At 40.9% G+C, this 20,778-nt stretch overlaps 1 protein-coding gene across 3 annotated transcripts in view; it reads right to left on the bottom strand.

Moving 5' to 3' along the window:
* The window catches only part of KIF15 (kinesin family member 15), a 74,536-nt gene that overhangs the window by 774 nt on the left and 52,984 nt on the right, over positions 1 to 20,778 (bottom strand). For 2 of the 3 annotated variants that reach the window (XM_021071747.1, XM_021071748.1), the window contains 8 exons: positions 16,166 to 16,312; positions 15,567 to 15,668; positions 15,105 to 15,269; positions 12,595 to 12,704; positions 8,902 to 8,974; positions 6,174 to 6,211; positions 511 to 688; positions 137 to 268 (listed from right to left, as the gene is read on the bottom strand). In XM_021071747.1, the coding sequence (XP_020927406.1) occupies positions 137 to 268; positions 511 to 688; positions 6,174 to 6,211; positions 8,902 to 8,974; positions 12,595 to 12,704; positions 15,105 to 15,269; positions 15,567 to 15,668; positions 16,166 to 16,312 (945 nt within the window). The remainder of the gene's footprint in view (positions 1 to 136; positions 269 to 510; positions 689 to 6,173; positions 6,212 to 8,901; positions 8,975 to 12,594; positions 12,705 to 15,104; positions 15,270 to 15,566; positions 15,669 to 16,165; positions 16,313 to 20,778) is intronic. The other variant, XM_021071746.1, reaches the window with a different exon arrangement.

Raw genomic sequence — 20,778 nt, 5'->3', positions numbered from 1 at the left:
TACATTTGGAATAGAAATAATTGAACTTTTTTTTTTTTTTAAATTCAGGAGGTTCCCTGAAAACAGGTGATCTAACAATAATATAATCATTTAAAAGGCAGAATGAATTTATTCAGAATAGTTTTCATGAGTTCACCTCAGCAAGCCTGACGTTTTCCTTCTTTAGCCGCACCACATACTGGATCTTCTGGTGCAGGTTTTGGTGACCTACCAACTTTCCATTTTCCTCAGCAAGACACTCCACCTGCTTCCGTAACATTTCCATCTCCTGCAGGTAAATCAATCCAGGGAAGGAGAATGAGCTGCTTTTAATTTTTCTTTTAAGATAACATTATTTCATACGTTCCAGGAGCACAGGGAGGGAAGGACAGAGCCCAGGTTCCCAGCTTTCGTGATCCCACACCCCAGCGTGCACTAGAGCAACTCTGAACTGCAAAACACCCAGTCACACTGCTTGGCTCTGTTAATTCATGTGTCCTAAGTTCAGAAAACACCAACATGCAAATGCACCTGGCATGTTCTCTCCTTTTCTTCATATAATTCCTCCAGCTTGGATCTCAGTTGTTCCTTTTCCTGGAATGCTTTAGACTCCAAAGTTCTGACTCGTTCGATTTCCTCAGTCATTTTAAGGTAGTCGGTTTCTTTGTTCTGAAGCGTACTCTGGAGCTCTTCTAGGCTGTAACAGTAACTATCACATCATCATATCCCAAAAGAACATAAGTACAAAACAGTACTCAAATCAGACATTTCTCAACCAAGTGCAGAAAGTATTACTAATGTTCACCCCACCTCTCAGATAGTGGGACACTAGTCATTTCCTCAAGAATGTGCTATTTAGAATTTAGACACTTTGTGCAACTATCATTTGAAAAGACAAGAAACTTTTTTTTTTGCTGTTTAAGGCCTCACCCGAAGCATATGGAGGTTCCCAGGCTAAGGGCTAATTCGGAGCGGTAGCTGCTGGCCTACACCACAGCCACAGCAACACAGGATCCAAGCCACGTCTGCCACCTACACCACAGCTCACAGCAGCGCCAGATCCTTAACACACTGAGTGAGGCCAGGGATCGAAATCGCGTTCTCATGGATACTAGTCGAGTTCGTTACTGCTGAGCCACTACAGGAACTCCCCAAAGAAACATTTTTAAAAGGGTTACTAAACAATTACATAGAATTTCACAAAACTAACTGAACCCTATAAGCTTCCCAAAGAAACAAATGCTTTTTATTTATTTTTCAATGCATAGGGAATAGACTGTTGGTGACTTAGGTGATGTAAAACATCATGTAAGGCCAACAATTTCTAAGGCAGTTGTTTTCAGATTACTTTCTGTGGAACCTCAGGAGGACAGTGTGAGGACGAGGGCATTGATGTCCCGGTATTTCATTTGTGAACTTGAATTTACAAATGCATAGCTGTTGTGCATTTGTCTAATGTATTTTGCTTTAGTTCGATGAAAAGGCTTTGTGGCATGGCAGACACTGCAGTTGTCTACCCAATAGCCAATCCCCTGCTGTTTATAAAAACTCAGTTTATCTGGAGGAGAAGGGAGGGAGAGGAAAAGCACACACAGTTCCCAAATATTAGTAAATAACAACTAGTCTAAGCTGATCCTGGTTATCTCAACCCACTGCCAGATACTGGTTTTCTCAGCTTGCCCTGCTGGTGTGCTAATTCTGGCTAAAGAGATGCAGACTGGGTTTTGAGGGTTTTTGGGAGTTTATTTCCCTGAGAAAAGAAAGCCCCTCTGAACCTACCTCACTGCAAGCTGTGATCCTCTTTAAGTTGTTTGGAGCTGTAGCAGAGGGTGCGTCTGTGTGTGTGTGTGTGTGTGTGTGTCTGTCTGTCTGTCTGTCTGTCTTTTTTGGAGCTGTAGCAGGTGTGTGTGTGTGTGTCTGTCTGTCTGTCTTTTTTGGAGCTGTAGCAGGTGTGTGTGTGTGTGTGTGTGTGTCTGTCTGTCTTTTTTGGAGCTGTAGCAGGTGTGTGTGTGTGTCTGTCTGTCTGTCTGTCTTTTTTGGAGCTGTAGCAGGTGTGTGTGTGTGTGTGGGTGTCTGTCTGTCCGTCTTTTTAGGGCCGAACCCAAGACATATGGAAGTTCCCAGGCTAGGGGTCGTAGCTGCCATCCTACGCCACAGCCACAGCAATACCAGATCCAAGCTGCGTCTGTAACCTACACCACAGCTCACATAAACGCCGGATCCTTAACCCACTGAGCAAAGCCAGGGATCGAACCCACATCCTCATGGATACAAGTCAGGTTTGTTACCACTGAGCCACAACGGGAACTCCTGTAGCAGCCATCTTGTAGCCAAGAGGTCACAAACAAGAGTACCAAAAGCAGAATGGGAAAGGTCTAGGTCAATGATGGCATCACTGAGTCAGTGCACCTCCAGAACTCTTGTCCTGTGAAATGAAACATCTGTCTAACACCACTGTTAGCTTGGTATTCAGGTCTTTGTAGCTTTTCAAAGCATCCTCACACACATGTATGGATAACACAATGTTTAAAATTGCTGCTGTAGGTTGGGACTGATAAAACTCTGTGCCAGTTTCTGGAAATTGCTTCACTTTGCCACAGTGTGGGCTCCAGTATGTTCCAGGCACAGTGTATCAGTGGAGAATCTTGGTTACTAGGTCATAAAAATAAATTACATTGCAGCTTAGATAGCTTTTATTCTTCTTGCTAGAAGGTCTCAAATGGATATTATTTCTAAAAGAACTATGTGAGGAAGTGATGGACTAGGGGTTTGGAACTGGCATATACGCACACTGAGATATATGGAATGAGTGGCCAACAGGGACCAGCGGTATAGCACAGGGAACTCTACCCAATATTCTGTGATAACCTATGTGGAAGAAGAATCTGAAAAAGAATGGATGTGTGTGTACATGTGTATCTGTATCACTTTCTCATACAGAGAAATTATTACAACCTTATAAATCAACCACACTTCAAAAGAACTTGAAAAAAAATAAAAGAGCTACAATTCTACAAATTGTCCATCCAGATTCTCATAGATCCTATAAGTAATCCAGATTTCTGTCCTAGTCCTACAACTAGCTGGCTGGGAGATATCCCCATACTGCTCATATGTAGATTAAAGTGTTTATGAAGCAAATAACTCAATAACTGTGTAACAACTCTTTTACAAGTTGAGTGGTCTCTGTTTTTGTTTTGTTTTGTTTTGCTTTTCAGGCCCATACCCACGGCATATGGAGGTTCCCAGGCTAGGGGTCGAATAGGAGTTACAGATGCTGGCCTATACCACAGCAACAGCAACGCTAGATCCAAGCCACATCAGTGACATAGGCCACAGCTCAGGGCAACACCGGATCCTTAAACCCACTAAGCAAGTTCAGGGATCGAACCTGCAATCTCATGGATGCTAGTCGGATTCATTTCTGCTGAGCCATGATGAGAACTCCTGAGTGGTCTCTGTTCGCTGATCATTAAAAAGAATTTTTATGTAATTTTTGGTATATTAACTTGGGTGGGGTTCAAATAACTGAATGACAGTATTCTTAAAAAACTTCCATTGCCATTCGCTTACTATGTGAATAAGATTTTTCAGCATTTACATCTATGAAAACAAAAAAAGGAGGAATAGAATTGATAATGAATGCTGTCTCACTCCAGAATTAAGTGGAACAGATTGAGCTAACTGAAGAAAAGTCATTAAGATAAAATGCATTAAGAGATGAATTTCCACTACATTTTCACTAGTATAAAAATTATTTATAAGAATTTACAGTAAGATCAGGATAGTGTGATTAATAATTGTAATGAATATTCAATGCAGAAAAATATAATACAGACAAATAAATACAATAAACTTTTACAAATTACTTGTAATTTGCATACATATTTTCAACGCCAAGTTATACGACAGGGCAATCAATCAACAAAAATTTTCAAAACAATATATTAAATTCTGCATGGGTATAGGATGAAACTTAAATTCAGACAAAAAAGGAATTTTTCTGGCAGTGGCTTGTAGCAGCTTGATATAGGATCTCAGTTCCCAGACCAGGGATCAAACCTGGGCCATAGCAGTTAAAGTGCTGAATTCTAACCACTAGACCAAAGGGAATTCCCCACTCATGTATTTTTTAAATGGATAGACAATACCAAGTCAGTTGGATACTTTTAAAAAACACCATAATAGCTATATTTTTAAATGTCATCATTTTCAGTACCTTGAAACTTCTATCCTTTGCAGCAATTTAAACTTACAATGAAGTATTTTAAACATAAAGTCAACTCCAAAAATGTGCAAGAGGGAGTTCCCTTTGTGGCTCAGCAGTTAATGAACCAACTAGTATCCATGAGGATGTGGGTTCAATCCCTGGCCTCGAACAGTGGGTTAAGGATCTGGCGTTGCCGTGAGCTGTGGTGTAGGTCACAGACGTGGCTCGGTTCCCACGTTGCTATGGCTGTGGTGTAGGCCAGCAGCTGTAGATCCAATTTGACGTCTAGCCTGGGAGCCTTGGAATTTCCACATACTGCAAGTGTGGCCCTTAAAAAAAAGAAAAGCAAGAAGGTACAGGGTATTTCAAATTTCCTCTTTTTGTAAATATTTGTTAGCCACACCCGTGGCATATGGAAGTTCCTGGGCCAGAGACTGAATGTGAGCCACAGTTGAGACCTACAAGGCAACAATGGATCCTTAATCCATTGTGCCACAGCAGGAACTCCTCAAAATTCTTTTAGGAGGTAAAACGAGAAAATATTTGAGGACCTCTATTCCTGATGCGATCCATTCTGTTCAGAGAGTACAAGATTTTTCTCAATATTTTACTCTTTGTTAATACCAACCAGTTTACTTATTTTCAACTTAATAGAAATTATAGACCTCAAGGTTTTAAATCAGAGGAATCCAAAAATGAGAAGGAAAACTGGTCAGTTATGTTGTTCTCATTGTCCATGAGGAGAACGGACTCATCAATTCCCCCAGGGAAGCTAAGCTTTTCCTGGCACTAATTTGTTTTTCTTTTTTTTGGAATGGCTTCACATGAGGAAGCCCTTTAGTAAGTGGTATTTAAGAAAATAATTGTGTAAACATCTATTATGTTCTCATATACTATTTTAGAAAATAAAAAGTACCTTACCTTGTGGATATAATAAACATTTCTTCCTTTAGAGGAATAGATAGGTATTAATAAAGAAAACCACTATGGAAAATAGTATGGAGGTTCCTCAGAAAACTAAATATAGAACTACCATAGAATCCAGCAATCCCACTGCTGGGCATATACACAGACAAAACTGTAATTTGAAAAGATACATGCACCCTTATGTTCATAGCAGCACTATTCACAATAGCCAAGACATGGAAACAACTTAAATGTCCATCAACAGATGAAGAGATAGAGATACATATATACACAATGGAATACTACTCAGCCATAAAAAAGAACAAGATAATGCCATTTGGAGCAACATGGATGCAACTAGAGATTCTCATATTAAGTGAAGTCAGAAAAAGACAAACACCATATGATATCACATATATATAGCATATAAAATACGGCACATACAAAGCTATCTACTGAATAGAAACAGATTCACAGAAATGGAGAATATACTTGTGGTTGCCAAGGGAGATGGGGAGGGAGTGGGATGCACTGGAGTTTGGGATTAGCAGATGCAAAATATTACATTTAGAATGGATAAGCAATGAGGTCCTATTGTATAGCACAGGGAACTATATCCAAGATTCTTGTGATAAAACATGATAGAAGATGATGTGAAAAAAAGAATCTATATATATGTATGACAGATTCACTTTGCTGAACAGCAGAAATTGGCACAACATTGTAAATCAACTATAATAAAAATAAAGTTAAATAAGATAAATAAAATAAAAAAAGGGAGTTTCTACTGTGGCATAGCAGTAACAAACCCAACTAGTATCCATGAAGATGTGAGTTTGATCCCTGGCCTTGCTCAGTGGGTTAAGTGTCCAGTGTTGCCATGAGCTGTGGTTTGGCCACCGATGCAGCTCAGATGCTGCCACTGTGTGGCTGTGGCTGGCAGGTGCAGTTCCAATTCAGCCTCAAGCCTGGGAACTTCCATATGCCTCAGGTTCAGCCTTAAAAAGCCAAAAAAACAAAAACAAAACAAAACAAAACAAAAAAACCAAGAACTTGAATTACAAAAAAGTGTACTTACTCTGCTTTCATTTTCATCATTTCTTCGACCAATTTATTCTATAAGATTTTTAAAAAAAAAGAAAAAAAAAGCTTCAATTAATATCACTAAACAAAAAACTAAAGCAAACCAGCCTACTCTCCCTCATTTTAAAGCAACATTCTTTTAGATACATGCACCCCCATGTCCATAGCAGCACAATTTACAATAGCTAAGACATGAAAGCAACTAACTGTACATTAACAGATGAATGGATAAAGAAGATGTGGATTGTTTTCTTAGGCCAGGCCCCCAAGGCAATAGAAAAAACCAAAAATAAACAAATGAGATCTAGTCAAACTTACAAGCTTTTGGACAACAAAGGAAACTACAAACAAAATGAAAAGGCAATCTAAAGAATGGAAGAAAATGTTTGCAAAAGATGTGACCAAGATTTTGCTTAATTTCCAACATATACAAACAGCTGATACAACTGAACAACAAAAACAAACAAACAACTCAATTGAAAAATGGGCATAAGACCTAAAAGGACATTTCTCCAAAGAAGAAATACAAATGAAACAGGCACATGAAAAAATGTTCAGTATCTGGAGTTCCCACTGTGGCACAGTGGTTTAATGAGTCAGCTTGTCTCGGTGGAGGTGCTAGTTTGACCTGGCCAGGCACAGTGAATTATGGATCCATCCAGGGGTTTCTGCAGCTGAGGTATAGCTTGCAGCTCTGACTCAGATTCCATCCCTAGCCCAGGAAATTCCATATGCCACAAATGTGGGCAGATTAGAGGAATACAAATCAAAACTACAATAAAGTACAACCTCACGCTGGTCAGAATGGCCATCATTAAAAAGTCTACAAATACCAAGTGCTAGAGAGTGTGTGAAGAAAAGGGAACCCTCCTACAGTGTTGATGGGAATATAAACTGGTACAGCTACTATGGAAAGCAGTATGGCAGTTCCTCGCAAAACTAAGGATAGCATTACCATAGGATCCAGCAATCCCACTCCTGGGCATACAACCAGAAAAAAACTATAATTTGAAAGGATACATGCACCTCTATGTTCATAGCAGTACTATTCAAAATGGCCAAGACATGGAAAGAACCTAAAAGTCTATCGAGAGATGAATGGATAAAGAAGATGCGGTATATATATGTAGACACACACACACACACACACACACAGGAATACTACTCAGCCACAAAAAGGACAAAAACATGCCATTCGCAACAACATGGATGCAACTATAGATACAATACTAAGTCAGAAAGAACAAGACAAATACCATATGCTATCACTTATATGTAGAATAAAATATGACACAAATGAACCTATTTATGAAACAGAATCAGATTCACAGACATAGAAAACAACCTTGTGATTGCCAAGGGGGAGGGGGCTAAGGGAAGGATGCAGTGAGAGGTTGGGGTTAGCAGATGTGAGCTATTATACATGGAGGGGATAACCAACAAGGTCCTACTGTATAGCACAGGGAGCTATATTCAATATTCTATGATAAATCATAATGGAAAATAATATTAAAAAGAATATATATGTATGTATAACTGAATTCCTTTGCTGAATAGCAGAAATTAGGACATTGTAAATCAACTATACTTCAATTAAAAAAAAAAGAAAAAGGGAGTTCCCGTCGTGGCGCAGTGGTTAACGAATCCGACTAGGAACCATGAGGTTGCGGGTTCGATCCCTGCCCTTGCTCAGTGGGTTAACGATCCGGCGTTGCCGTGAGCTGTGGTGTAGGTTGCAGACGCGGCTCGGATCCCGCGTTGCTGTGGCTCTGGCGTAGGCTGGTGGCTACAGCTCCGATTCAACCCCTAGCCTGGGAACCTCCATAGGCCGCGGGAGCGGCCCAAGAAATAGCAAAAATAACAACAACAACAAAAAAGACAAAAGACAAAAAAAAAAAAAAAAAAGAAAAAGAACAAGAAAATGTGGTCTATATAAAAAGAATGAAATAATGCCATCTGAAGCAACATGGATAGACCTAGAGATTATCATACTAAGTGAAGTAAATCAAAGACAAATGCCATATGCTATCACTTATATGTGAAATCTAAAATATGACACAAATGAGCTTACCTACAAATCAGAAGCAAATAGACATTTGTAGAAAACAAATGTATGGTTACCAAAGGAGAAAGGGGTGGGGGAAGAATAAATTAGGAGTTTGATATTAATAGACACAAATTATTTTACATAAAATAAACAGCAAGGTCTTACTGTATAGCACAGGGAACTATATTTAATATCCTATAATAAACCATAATGGGAAAGAATATGTGTGTGTATATGTATGTGTGTGTTTGAATCACTTTGCTGTATACCAGAAACTAATACAATATCGTAAATCAACAAGACTTAATTAACAAAAAAAAAGCAACATTCTTTTCCACAATCCCAGCTACACGCACATGTACCTAAGGGGTTATCTATTTACAATACTTCATGTATTGTGCCCTTTTAAGGTCTTAAATATGCACTTGATACTTGTGTCTAAATGTAGAACTCTGAGCAGGAGGTTGGTCTACCATCTAGACATGAAGACAAATTTACTTTTAATTCTCAGCCATAGCTAAATACTGATGGCAAATGTTAAACTTCATAGTGGGAATACAAAAAAACCCCCCAAATTTTCAATAATAAAATGATTTCTAAAATATAACCATATATGCTAACTATAAAAGCAATTCTCAGACAAGGGAAAAAATACTATGTTAACAAAAAATCATACTTTAGCAAGTCTTTCTTTGATCATTTCTTCTTGTTCATTCTTCAGCAGCTGACTGTCCGAATGATTCTGTTCACTGCACAGGTTAGAAAGGGAGTACAGGAAAACACTGTCAAGTATATTCAAGCATTAATTTCATATCTATTGGATGTAGCAGTGCCAAGGCATGCAAAGAAAAGCTAATTCTATGGTGATTACGTCAAATTAGCACAGTTGATAAACATGACCAATACATGAGAATGAAATAAAGCACTTTGTTTGAAAGTAAAGTATTAACTTGGTCAAGAGCAGTCCATCTGAAGATCATATGTGAGCAAAATAGGGCTGAGAGAAAGGGCAGTCCAGTTGCTTGGCATGAATGTGATTAGTTGGTGGGTGGGTGGGGCTCCCTGGGCTGGCCTAGCCCATAGACCTTCTGCTATCACCCTGACCCCCTTGCTTTGGACTTGATGGTCCAGCTGGCAATTTTCTGATGACAATCTGGCTTCCCATGCACACCTGAAGGAAACTGTCTGAGCACCAGACATAAATCTCTTCATGAAAAAGAAATGTTCCTCCATATAAGAAAATTACAGAGTTCCTGTCATGGTGCAGTGGCTAACAAATCTGACTAGGAACCATGAGGTTGCAGGTTCGATCCCTGGCCTTGCTCAGTGGATTAAGGATCCGGCATGGCCGTGAGCTGTGGTGTAGGTTGCAGACATGGCTCGGATCCCGTGTTGCTATGGCTCTGGTGTAGGCTGGCAGCTATAGCTCCGATTAGACCCCTAGCCTGGGAACCTCCATATGCTGTGGGTGCGGCCCTAGAAAAGGCAAAAAGACAAAAGAAAAAAAAAAGTTACATGATAGACTATACATCAGTAGCATGTGAATCTGATTAATGTAAGATCACCTCTGTGAGCTGGACCAGATAGGGATAGTAAATTGAGTTTCTGTGGACAGCCCCTGGATTGGAGACACTCCCTAGAAAATCTGCCTGAATGACATAGGCTTCTCTAGGAATCTCTCTCACTGCTGAGTAAAAGATCATTTCTTGAAGGAAAACAGAAGGTACATGAATTTCTTCCACTTAATCAATCTGACAGTCTAGATAAAAATGATAATTAGGAAAACACCTAAAATCATTATTGCAAATATGTTTTCTGTTCCCTAATCCAGAGGCTGGGTTTTCTGTCAAGGGCCAGATAGCAAAATTCTAGGCTTTGGGTGCCCTCTGGTCCCTACCACAGCTATACAACTGGGGTGTTGCAATGCAAAGGCAGCCGTGTCAGTATTTTTGTTTGTTTCTTAGGGCAAAGCCTGCGGCATATGGAAGTTCCCAGGCTAGGGTTTGAATCAGAGCTGCAGGTGTCAGCTTACACCACAGCCATAGCAACCTGGGATCCAAAACTCGTCTTGGACCTATACTGCACTCACAGCAACACTGGAACCTTAACCCACTAAGGGAGGCCAGGGATTGAACTGGTGTCCTTATGGATACTAGTTCAGGTTCATAAATTGCTGAGCCACAATGGGAACTCCAGCCATGGCATTTAGGGCCGCACCCGAGGCATATGCAAGTTCCCAGGCTAGGGGTCGAAAATGGAACTACAGCTGCTGGTCTACGCCACAGCCACGCCAGATCCAGCCTCATGTGCAACCTACACCACAACTCATGGCAACGCCAGATGCTTAACCCACTGAGCGAGGCCAGTGGGTTAAGAGATCGAACCCGCAACCTCATGGTTCCTAGCCCGGTTCATTTCTACTGCGCATGATGGGAACTCCTTTCTTTTCTTTCTCTCTTTCTTTCTTTCTTTGCTTTTTAGGGCCATCCCAGTGGCATATGGAGGTTCCCAGGCTAGGGGTAGAATCAGAGCTGTAGCTGCTGACCTACACCACAGCCACAGCAACGTCAGATCCAAGCCTCATCTGCGACCTACACTACAGCTCACAGCAACACCAGATCCTTAACCCACTGAGAGCGGCCAGGGATCAAACCTGCGTTTTCATGGATACTAGGCAGATTCATTTCCGCTGAGCCACGACAGGAAATCCCCAGGGGCTATAATTTTCTAATCTTTCATGAAGACGGTTCTCTGTGGCTCCTCATATAAGGAACATAAGGCTATGAAACTATGTTTAATCACGGTTTTATAAATGATTTGGAAATATTCTTTGTTCCATGTTCAAACTAACTCTTGATAAAAGAGTCTACCAGGTACACTGCTTTAATTTAATGTGACTGGACATGGGGGTGGAGCATATGGAAACTAGGTGAGCAGACTGTGGACCACCTGCATCAGAATCACCCAGAAGGAGAAATGAAATCCCTAGAAGAGATATTAATAAAACAAGCATCTCCTATGCTCACTAAAACTTGAAGAGAACCATTTAGGAATAGGGTGTCAGCACAGCCATTATTACTGTCCTCAATTATCTGCTGTCTTAGATGTGGAAGGTGCCTCTCAGGGCTGCTTCTGGACAGGGATGGGGAGCTGCGGGAGTGGGAAAGGGGCTGCCAAGGACTTTCTGACCCCAGTGGGAACAGGAGGAACCCTTAATCTGGGAAGCTGAATTCAGCAAGGGTTCCTCTCCCAAACAAAGACCTCCTTTGATCTGCTCAACTTGCCGCATAATCTTACAGGCCACCCTCATCTCCATCCCTCACTAAGGGGTGGGATCACTTACAATTCTACCTTGTCTACTTAATAGCTACCAGTTACTGAGTGACTCCCTCTCCCAAACTGTAACCAGCACTTTACACAGATTATCTTTGGTCTTTAAAGCACCTTGCAAGAGAGTAAACATCTTCCTCACTTTATTACGAAGGAAACTGAGGCACCAAGAGGTTTAAAAATATGTCCAAAGTCATACCACTTTCAAGTGTCAGAGACAGGACATAGCCTAGGTGTGGCTGCCCCATAGCTGTGCCATTAGCAGATACAACTAGAAAACTGCCTGTGCCAAGGCCAAAACAGCCCCCCAAACACCCACCAGCCCAAGGGAACACACCCCTGTAAGACTCCTCCCAGGAGCTTTTCCTCAACCAGGAGCCATGAGGCAAAACCAAGAAAATCCTCCCTTGATCTGCAGGCAGAACCTTGAGCTTTGTCTTGTTGACATCTTTGCTCCCCATCCCCACCCTTTTATCAAATAGAAGTCACCAGTTTGATTTAAGCATTTCACATGTTTGAAATTCATTTCAATAGCTCAACAGCAATACAAAGGTGAACAGAGTGGGCAAGATCGGGACTGCCTCACTCCCCCTCTCTGGAAAGCCACCCCCTCATCAGACCTGATTGAGACACAACCAATGGAGCAGCTCCTACAGCAGAGGGAACCATCTCACACGAGGTGAAACCAATTCTTTTTTTTTTTTTTTTTTTTGTCTTTTTGCTATTTCTTGGGCTGCTCCTGCAGCATATGGAGGTTCCCATGCTAGGGGTCGAATCGGAGCTGTAGCCTCCGGCCTACGCCAGAGGCACAGCAACGCAGGATCCGAGCCGCGTCTGCAACCTACACCACAGCTTACGGCAACGCCGGATCGTTAACCCACTGAGCAAGGGCAGGGACCGAACCCGCAACCTCATGGTTCCTAGTCGGATTCGTTAACCACTGCGCCACGACGGGAACTCCTGAAACCAATTCTGACCTCATTCACTCAACCATACAGGCCAAGATTTAGCCTACAGGGTTCTGGTGGTTCTTTCTCACCTGCTGTCCTTTTGTCTTTTAATATCATCCAGCTGACCTTGCAGGAGCCAGTTTTTCTCTCTTAACTGCTCAGCTTCCAGGCGTAAGTTTTCCATTTCATACAACTGCTCCTAATAACAGCAAATCAGGTGTTTTCAGAAAACACGTTATAGTGGGCATCATTTTGCTCCCCAGGCCATGATGAGGCAGGTATTCCTCTTTTAAGGAATTCCTCCCTCCCTGCACAGAACACTGCACTGGGTGTCACTGGATAAACAGACTAAGAGAAGCTCTCAGAGGTTCAGAATGTGATTAATTTTCACATCCCCACTATTTCAAACATAGTCTCTTATCAATATCACATAATTCATTAAAATTCCTTTATGAGAAAAGGTAAGTCTCTACTTTGGCAAGTGTTGTTATTTAAGATTCTTCCTCTTTTTTTTTTTTTTTTTTTTTTTTTTTGTCTTTTTGCTATTTCTTGGGCCGCTCCAGCGACATATGGAGGTTCCCAGGCTAGGGGTCGAATCAGAGCCGTAGCCACCAGCCTATGCCAGAGCCACAGCAACGCGGAATCCGAGCCACGTCTGTAACCCACACCACAGCTCACGGCAACGCCGGATCGTTAACCCACTGAGCAAGGGCAGGGACAGAACCCGCAACCTCATGGTTCCTAGTCGGATTCGTTAACCACTGCGCCACGACGGGAACTCCAGATTCTTCCTTTTTTTTGACCACACCCACGGCATATGGAAGTTCCTGGGCCAGGGACTGAAACCGAACCACAACTGCGACCTACGCCAAAGCTGTGGTAATACCGGATCCTTAACCCACTGCACCACAGCAGGAACACCTATTTGATTCTATTTAATAGATTCTAATTTTTAAAACACTGATGTGCCACAGCCCATCCCTCAAAATACTAATTCAATTCCAACTTGAAAATCATGAGCATAGCCATCCATAAGAAACAAATATGCCTGCAAGAAGTATTCTTTTTGATTTACTCCTACTTATCTATTGTTTGATTTCTTTTAACCTGACCCAGTTTCTTCTAAGAACCAACAGCATGTCAATCAGCATGTTTCTTCTAAGCACCACATTCCTGAGGTAGCAGCATACTGAGAGTCACCTTAAATAAAAAGGCCAGAAACAATCCCCTCCATGAGAAACAAAGGTTAAGAGTGATACCTTCTTCCTGTATTTTGTGTCATTTTGTTACACTAATCCAATTTTGTTCCCAAGCAAAAACTCAGTGCTGAGCCTTGAGCTCACAGGCTAAATGCTCAATGTCTATGGAGTACTGCATCCTTCCTACCCACATCCCCCATACCTACGCTATACCTACCCAGGCAGCCCACCCCTAATGCCACCCTAAACACACTCTCCCTACACAAAAACAACGTACCCCCAAGTACTGGGGTGGCAAACACCAGAAGGAAGTTTAAAGAAATGGTAAACAAGACAAAAGCAAATCTAATATATATCATTAAGAAAAAGTTCAATAGGAGTTCCATTGTGAGTCAGGGGAAACGAATCTGACTAGTATCCATGACCCAGGTTTGATCCCTGGCCTTGTTTAATGGGTTAGGGATCCAGCGTTTCTGCGAGCTGTGGTGTAGGTCACAGACGAGGCTTGGATCTGGTGTTGCTGTGGCTGTGGTATAGGCCAGCGATTACAGCTCTAATTCGACCCCTAGCCTGGGAACCTCTATATGCTACTGGGGGCGGGTGCAGCCCTAAAAAGACAAAAGACAACAATAACAACAACAAAAAAGGAAGGAAAAAGAGGGAAAAAAGAAAAAGTCCAATAACAGAAAAATGGGTAAAGGATATAGTTCATAAAAACAAAAACCCAGGAGTTCCCGTTGTGGCTTAGTGGTTAGCGAACCCCACTAGCAACCATGAGAATGTGGGTTTGATCCTTGGCCTGACTCAGTGGGTTAAAGATCTGGCGTTGCCATGAGCTGTGGTGTAGGTCGCAGACACAGCTCGGATCCTGTGTTGCTGTGGCTCTGGTGCAAGTTGGTAGCTACAGTTCTGATAGGACCCCTAGCCTGGGAACGTCCAAATGCCGTGGGTGAGGCCCTAAAAGACAAAAAAGACCAAGAACAAACAAAAACCTCCCCAAAAGATGTTCAATCTGACTTCTAATAAGAAAAAGGCGAATTTAAAACTACAATGAGACAACATCCTTCAGCTTTTAAATTGGAAAAGATCTAAAAGCACTGTGATGAGAGTAGCTGGAGCAGCCTGTATGATATGACACCATTGCAGGAAAAACAAATGGGGCAGGGAGACAACACTTACACGTCTGATTACAGAGGCAGTGAAAAGCTCTCAGAAGGTAAATAATAAACTGGCTACACCGGGAGCCTCTAGGAACAGCAAAGTGGGCAGCTTGGAGTGAGGAAAACTCTTCTCTATCTACCCTTGAGCTCTGTGTCTTGTGAATTTTGGATCCTCAGTAACTATGAAAGGAACTGCTTATTTTGAAACATTAAATTTATTGAAAAAAAATTACCAGTTACCTTTATTCTGAGGATTTCAGCATTTTTGACTTCTCTGTCTTCATTTAGCTTTGTTACAAGGTGCTGCAGAGAAATCTTGGAGGCTCTCCCGTCCTCTATCTCCTGTTCTTTCGATTCCAGGAGTTTTGCCAAATGTGTTTGATAATGTGGTGGTGTTTTAGGGCTCTAAAATAAAAACAAATTTCATTATAATTTCTGATGAAATGATGGTATAAAGATTTCATTTAAAATGTATATGCCAAGTATGCAGAAGATACACAGGCTATGTAGCTTGTAATTCTAATTTGTTCCAAGTAAAACAAATAAAACATTGGCACCTTTTTATCAAAAAAGCATAAAAGGCATTGGTGAAAATTTTTTTTTCTATAAAAAGATAAAGCTATGGTTTTAGTAATTTCCAACTTTTATCACTCACAAAATTGTTTATTCCACCTGAAATGCACTCTTTTTTATAAAAAGTACCTGGGGATACTTGGCAGCAGAATCCATCACATGTTCCAGTTGCCTCATTTTGAAATTATATTCATTCTTCTTCTGCTCTACTTCCTCTTTCTTTTGGTTTAGCTAGAAAAATTAAACAGATATAAGGTTACAAGTTAGAAAATAATATGGGGGCGAATGGTCCAATTGGACCATCTTCCCAAGGTATGTGGAAATGGACTTTTTTTTTCAGGACGTGATTAATAATTTGAAATTTCTCTCAGAAATTTATTTACATTTTAAAAACACCCTTCTTTTAAAGCTTCACAAATAATCAAAGGGCTATTTGAGAAAACTTACGAAATATAAAAATCAGCCAGAACGAAGATAAATGTCAGCCATAACCTTACCACAGTGATAAGAACTTGCCGGCACATGTCAAGAGTCAAGGGTAGGCAGAGGGCAGCCAAGCAAGGCTGAACCCACAGGTGTCACCAGGTTGTTAAGAGACCACAGCCTATGGCCCCAGTACCCATTGCCCAGCTAGCTCTCCTTTCTGAATGCAGAGAATTAGCTGAAGCAGGGACCTCGAGAACTCAACAACTATGTGGTCCTCCTGTTCCCCACCCAGCACATCTCACCTCGTGCTGTAGCTCCTGGATGAGGGCGTCCTTCCTGGTCAGCTCCTCCTGGGCAGACTGCAGAAGTCCTGAGTGCTTTTTCGAGGCCTCGGTGAGCATGTTCAGCTGTTCAGTGGCGTGAGCCAGGTCCTCACAAAGCATATCCCTCTGTTAGGGGACAATCCCCACAGAAGAAGACTCTTAATTGTGGTACTCCGATATGGATCTGCAAATCATTACTAGGCATGATTTTTTAAAGGTTAAGAAAGTTCTAGGAGAGAACTATTTTTTTTCTGCTTGTATGCTAATCCATTCCAAGACAAACCAGGCAGTTAGTATTTAAGTGAATAGCTCTAAAGATAAATATTACAATAAATTCATATAAGTATTCCAGCTGAGGTTTAACCATCCTCTGCTCCCCTCACCCCTCACTCTCAGGTAATTTCACAAAGCTGATCTCTCCTTCCTTGGGAGAACTCCAGGCAGGGTCTCTATCTTACCTGTCATCTCACCAATAGACTCTAGTCCTTTATATACTGGAAGGTAAGTAGTTGTCAAGATGAGGACCCCTCACCTAACTGGCGTAGAGCTAGGCAGCTGTGATACAGTGTCACAGGCGATCAATGTTTCAGAGGAGTAGCTTAATGGGAAGTGGCAGGGAGAATTATAAGTCCTAGAGGTTGCATATACAATGCCTATGTACCCAGCATGTGTCATCTCTACCAAATAAGAGCAGAGATTTCATTCTGCTCCCCCTAACTTTCTAGGGGAGTCTGTATATATGCACCCACACATATATAATAAAGTATATCATATATATGTTAAACATATATATACATCATTGATACAACATGTGTATATTGTTATTGTACACATATATTTGATATAAACATTTCCCCACATAATTACTCTATCGTTTTTACTGAATGAGCTCTAATTTATCTTACAAAAGTACCACATTTTACCTCATAATTAAATACTTTGGTTGATTTTAATTTTTCACTACTACATGCATTTTTTCTTATATCTAGAGTATTACTATTGGCTAAATTTCCAAAAGTGCAAACTTGAAGCATATGCAAAAAAATTTAAGGCTATGAGCTGTTACCAGACTGCCTCCCCAAACGTAAACTTCCTTAGAAGTTTGAGTAAATTCTTTCTCTGCACATCTTCGAGTCTTAATATTCACTAGCTGTAAGATTCAAAAACCAGCTCTTATTTCAATTTGCTTTTCTGTGACTTCACGGCCATTTCTGGGTCACCACATTCCTTCTCTGGTAAACTACCCATATACCTTCTTCTTCTTTTTTTTTTTTTTAAAGGGTATGGCATATGGAAGTTCCCAGGCTAGGGGTCAAATTGGAACTGCAGCTGCCAGCCTACACCAGTCACAGCAATTCAGGATCCGAGCCATGTCTGCAGCACCACAGCTCGAGGCAACACAGGATCCTTAATGGGTGGGGCCAGGGATTGAACCCGCATCCTCAAGGACACTAGTCGGGTTTGTTACCAGTGAGACATGACAGGAACTCCTTATACACCTTATGTCCATTTTCCACCAGGGTAACTGTGTCCGTTGAGTCTTCTGACTCAAACTATGTATGAATGATCCCTTTGTCATCAGTTATAAATATTTTCCTCCACTCTATGGTTAGTCTTATTTTTAATACTGTATCATTTTCCTTATAGTTTCTAATCTTATCAAGATTTTTTTCAAAGAGCCATTCAATCCCAAGATTAAATATGTATGGGTATTTTTAGGAGAAAAAATTTTTCCTTTCTTTTTATTATATCTTATATGATGGTACTAGTCAAACCTACTTGGTAGTCATTTCACAATATGTGAAAGTCAAACCATCATGCTATATGCCTTAAACCTGTAATCATGAGAAAATTTTTGAAAAAAAATGTGTATTTTCTAATACTTCCATGATTTCATCATTTACACAGAACTCTAACTCATGTAGGACTTGTTTTGGTTAGACTCTAACCATATCTTCAAATTTTCAGACAATTTTCCCAACACCTTTACTGAATCAATCTATCCTTTCCTCACTGTTGTGAAATACTCCTCTTACTATTACATTCAGTTCCTTCCCCATCACTGTGGTCTGTGTGTGAATGTTCAAAATTGCTAAAACAGGAGTTCCCATAGTGGCTCAGTATAAACGAAAAGTTTTATGTTTTTAATAGTTGTTACATATTCTACCCTAAAGTTTTGATACTCTTTGTTGTTTCTTTGAATGAGATTTTTTTAATCTACCAAATTTAAAAATGGTTATTGTGTATATATAGTGAATATTTTTTAACAGTTTATAACTGATTACCAAATTCATTCTAATATATATTCTTCCAATACCTCAGAGTTCCCAGGTAGACACTCATTACCTTCTACAAATAACAGTTATTTTCTCTCAGTTTTTAGAATATTTGTATCTCACTTACTGTTCCCATTTTATTACACTGGCTGAGGACTCACACTGTTGAAACACAATGATGTATAAACAATTTGAATGACAATTCACATATCATAGCCATAAATCTAGATTTTAGCTAATAAAAACGAGGTATCTAGAAAAAGAATGTTAATGGGTTGTTTGTAGGGTCAATTCCGCTTAAATTTAAAATACTTCAATAACAAAATCACCATTTTTTTAAGAAGAGAAAGAAAGAGACCAAGGAACTAAGGAATAGCTTTAAGTAAATTGCTATGAGCTTTCATCATTCAGCTACTCCTACCCTAATAGCTAGATTCCCATTTTTACTCTGATAACAGAAAGGCAGAACTAAATATTTAGTCCACATTTTATACTTTGCATAAAACCTTACGGTGTGGCTCTTGTGCAATAATTTTTCATCTTACCTCCTAAAAATATTCCCAGCTAATACATCCTGAACATTTACAAGGTGCCAGGTGGCATTCTAAACACTTTCCATGTGCTACCTCATTTCATCTTCACAATGTCTTATGTGACAGACAGTATTGTTATTTCTACTTTATTTATTTATTTATTTTCGGCCATACCCTTGGCATGCCAAGGTCAGGGATCAAACCTACACAGAGCTGTAACCAGAGCCACAGCAGTGTCAATGCTGGGGCCTTAACCTGCTAAGCCACCAGGGAACTCCCATCTCTATACTTTTGAGATGTAACAAATGAGGCAGAGAGAAATGTAACTTTCACAAGGTCACACAGCCAGATTTCAGACTCCTAAGCAATCCAAGTCCACAGTCTATGCTCTCAGCAACTTGTTATTACTCTACTCTATTCTTTTTTTTTTTTTTTCTCTTGCTATTTAGGGCCGCTCCTGCGGCATATGGAGGTTCGCAGGCTAGGGGTCAAATTGGAGCCTCAGTTGCCGGCCTATAACACAGCCATAGCAACGCAGGATCCGACTGCAACTTACACCACAGCTCACGGCAACACCAGATCCTTAACCCACTGAGCAAAGCCATGGATCCAACCTGCAACGTCATGGTTCCTAGTCAGATTCGTTTCTGCTGCACCATGATGGGAACTCCTATTATCCTATTTTTAGCCTTTGATTTTAGTTGTCTATTTTATTTATTTATTTATTTTTTATTTTTATTTTTATTTTTTTGTCTTTTTTGCTATTTCTTTGGGCCGCTTCCACGGCATATGGAGGTTCCCAGGCTAGGGGTGGAAATCAGAGCTGTAGCCACCGGCCTACACCAGAGCCACAGCAACGCAGGATCCGAGCCACGTCTGCAACCTACACCACAGCTCACGGCAACGCCGGATCGTTAACCCACTGAGCAAGGGCAGGGACCGAACCCGCAACCTCATGGTTCCTAGTCGGATTCATTAACCACTGCGCCATGACGGGAACTCCAGTTGTCTATTTTAATCTTACACTATAGTCAGCAACTTCAAATCCCTTCTAGGATACAGGAGGATATAAATACAAATTACTAGGTATATCCATCTTGGATACTTATCCCTACAGGTTCTTAAAGTTCAAAACTAAAATGTATAAAATCTATTTCATTCCATTTCCCCAAGCCTCTATTTTCTCCATCTTAAGAGGGACAGCGAACTATCTTCAGTCACTCAGGCTAGAAATCTCGGTGCCCACTCTGACTGCTTTCTCCCATCGGTATGTATCCAACTGGATATCAGCGATTGTCAAGTGTAGCTCTGAAACACATCTCAACTCTGTCTCACTGAGGATTCCTCCCAGCACTTCTTGGTTCGGATCTTGTCACCTTCTGCCTGGGCTAAGAGTCTAGGCAGGTCCCAGTTTCTTAAAAGATGCAGCTGATGCTCCTCAAGATCCTTTACTACATAGACTCATCTGTCTTCACCTCGGCTCTCACATGTCAAGCCAGTCACACCCAACTTTTCTTGCTGGGGATGCTCCAAAAACATTTACAGCTGCCATGGTTCCCTGCCTAGCAAAATCTTCTACAAATACAGTATCTTCCAGGAAGCTCTTCAGAATTCTCCAGGCATAACTGCTCCCCCCCCTTTTCCGTGCTCCCAAGTCACTTATTGCATCATTTATTACATGGTTAATACATCTACCTCTTAAGCAACCTCTTTTTTTATTGGCATGATTCGAGGTAAGTAACAGTGTTTCGATGAATCTTCCATTCCCAAGTGCCACAAAGGT

This window comes from Sus scrofa, chromosome 13, assembly GCF_000003025.6.
Source record: "Sus scrofa isolate TJ Tabasco breed Duroc chromosome 13, Sscrofa11.1, whole genome shotgun sequence".
Taxonomy (NCBI): Eukaryota; Metazoa; Chordata; class Mammalia; order Artiodactyla; family Suidae; genus Sus; species Sus scrofa.
This window is presented reverse-complemented; position numbering and strand designations above follow the sequence as displayed.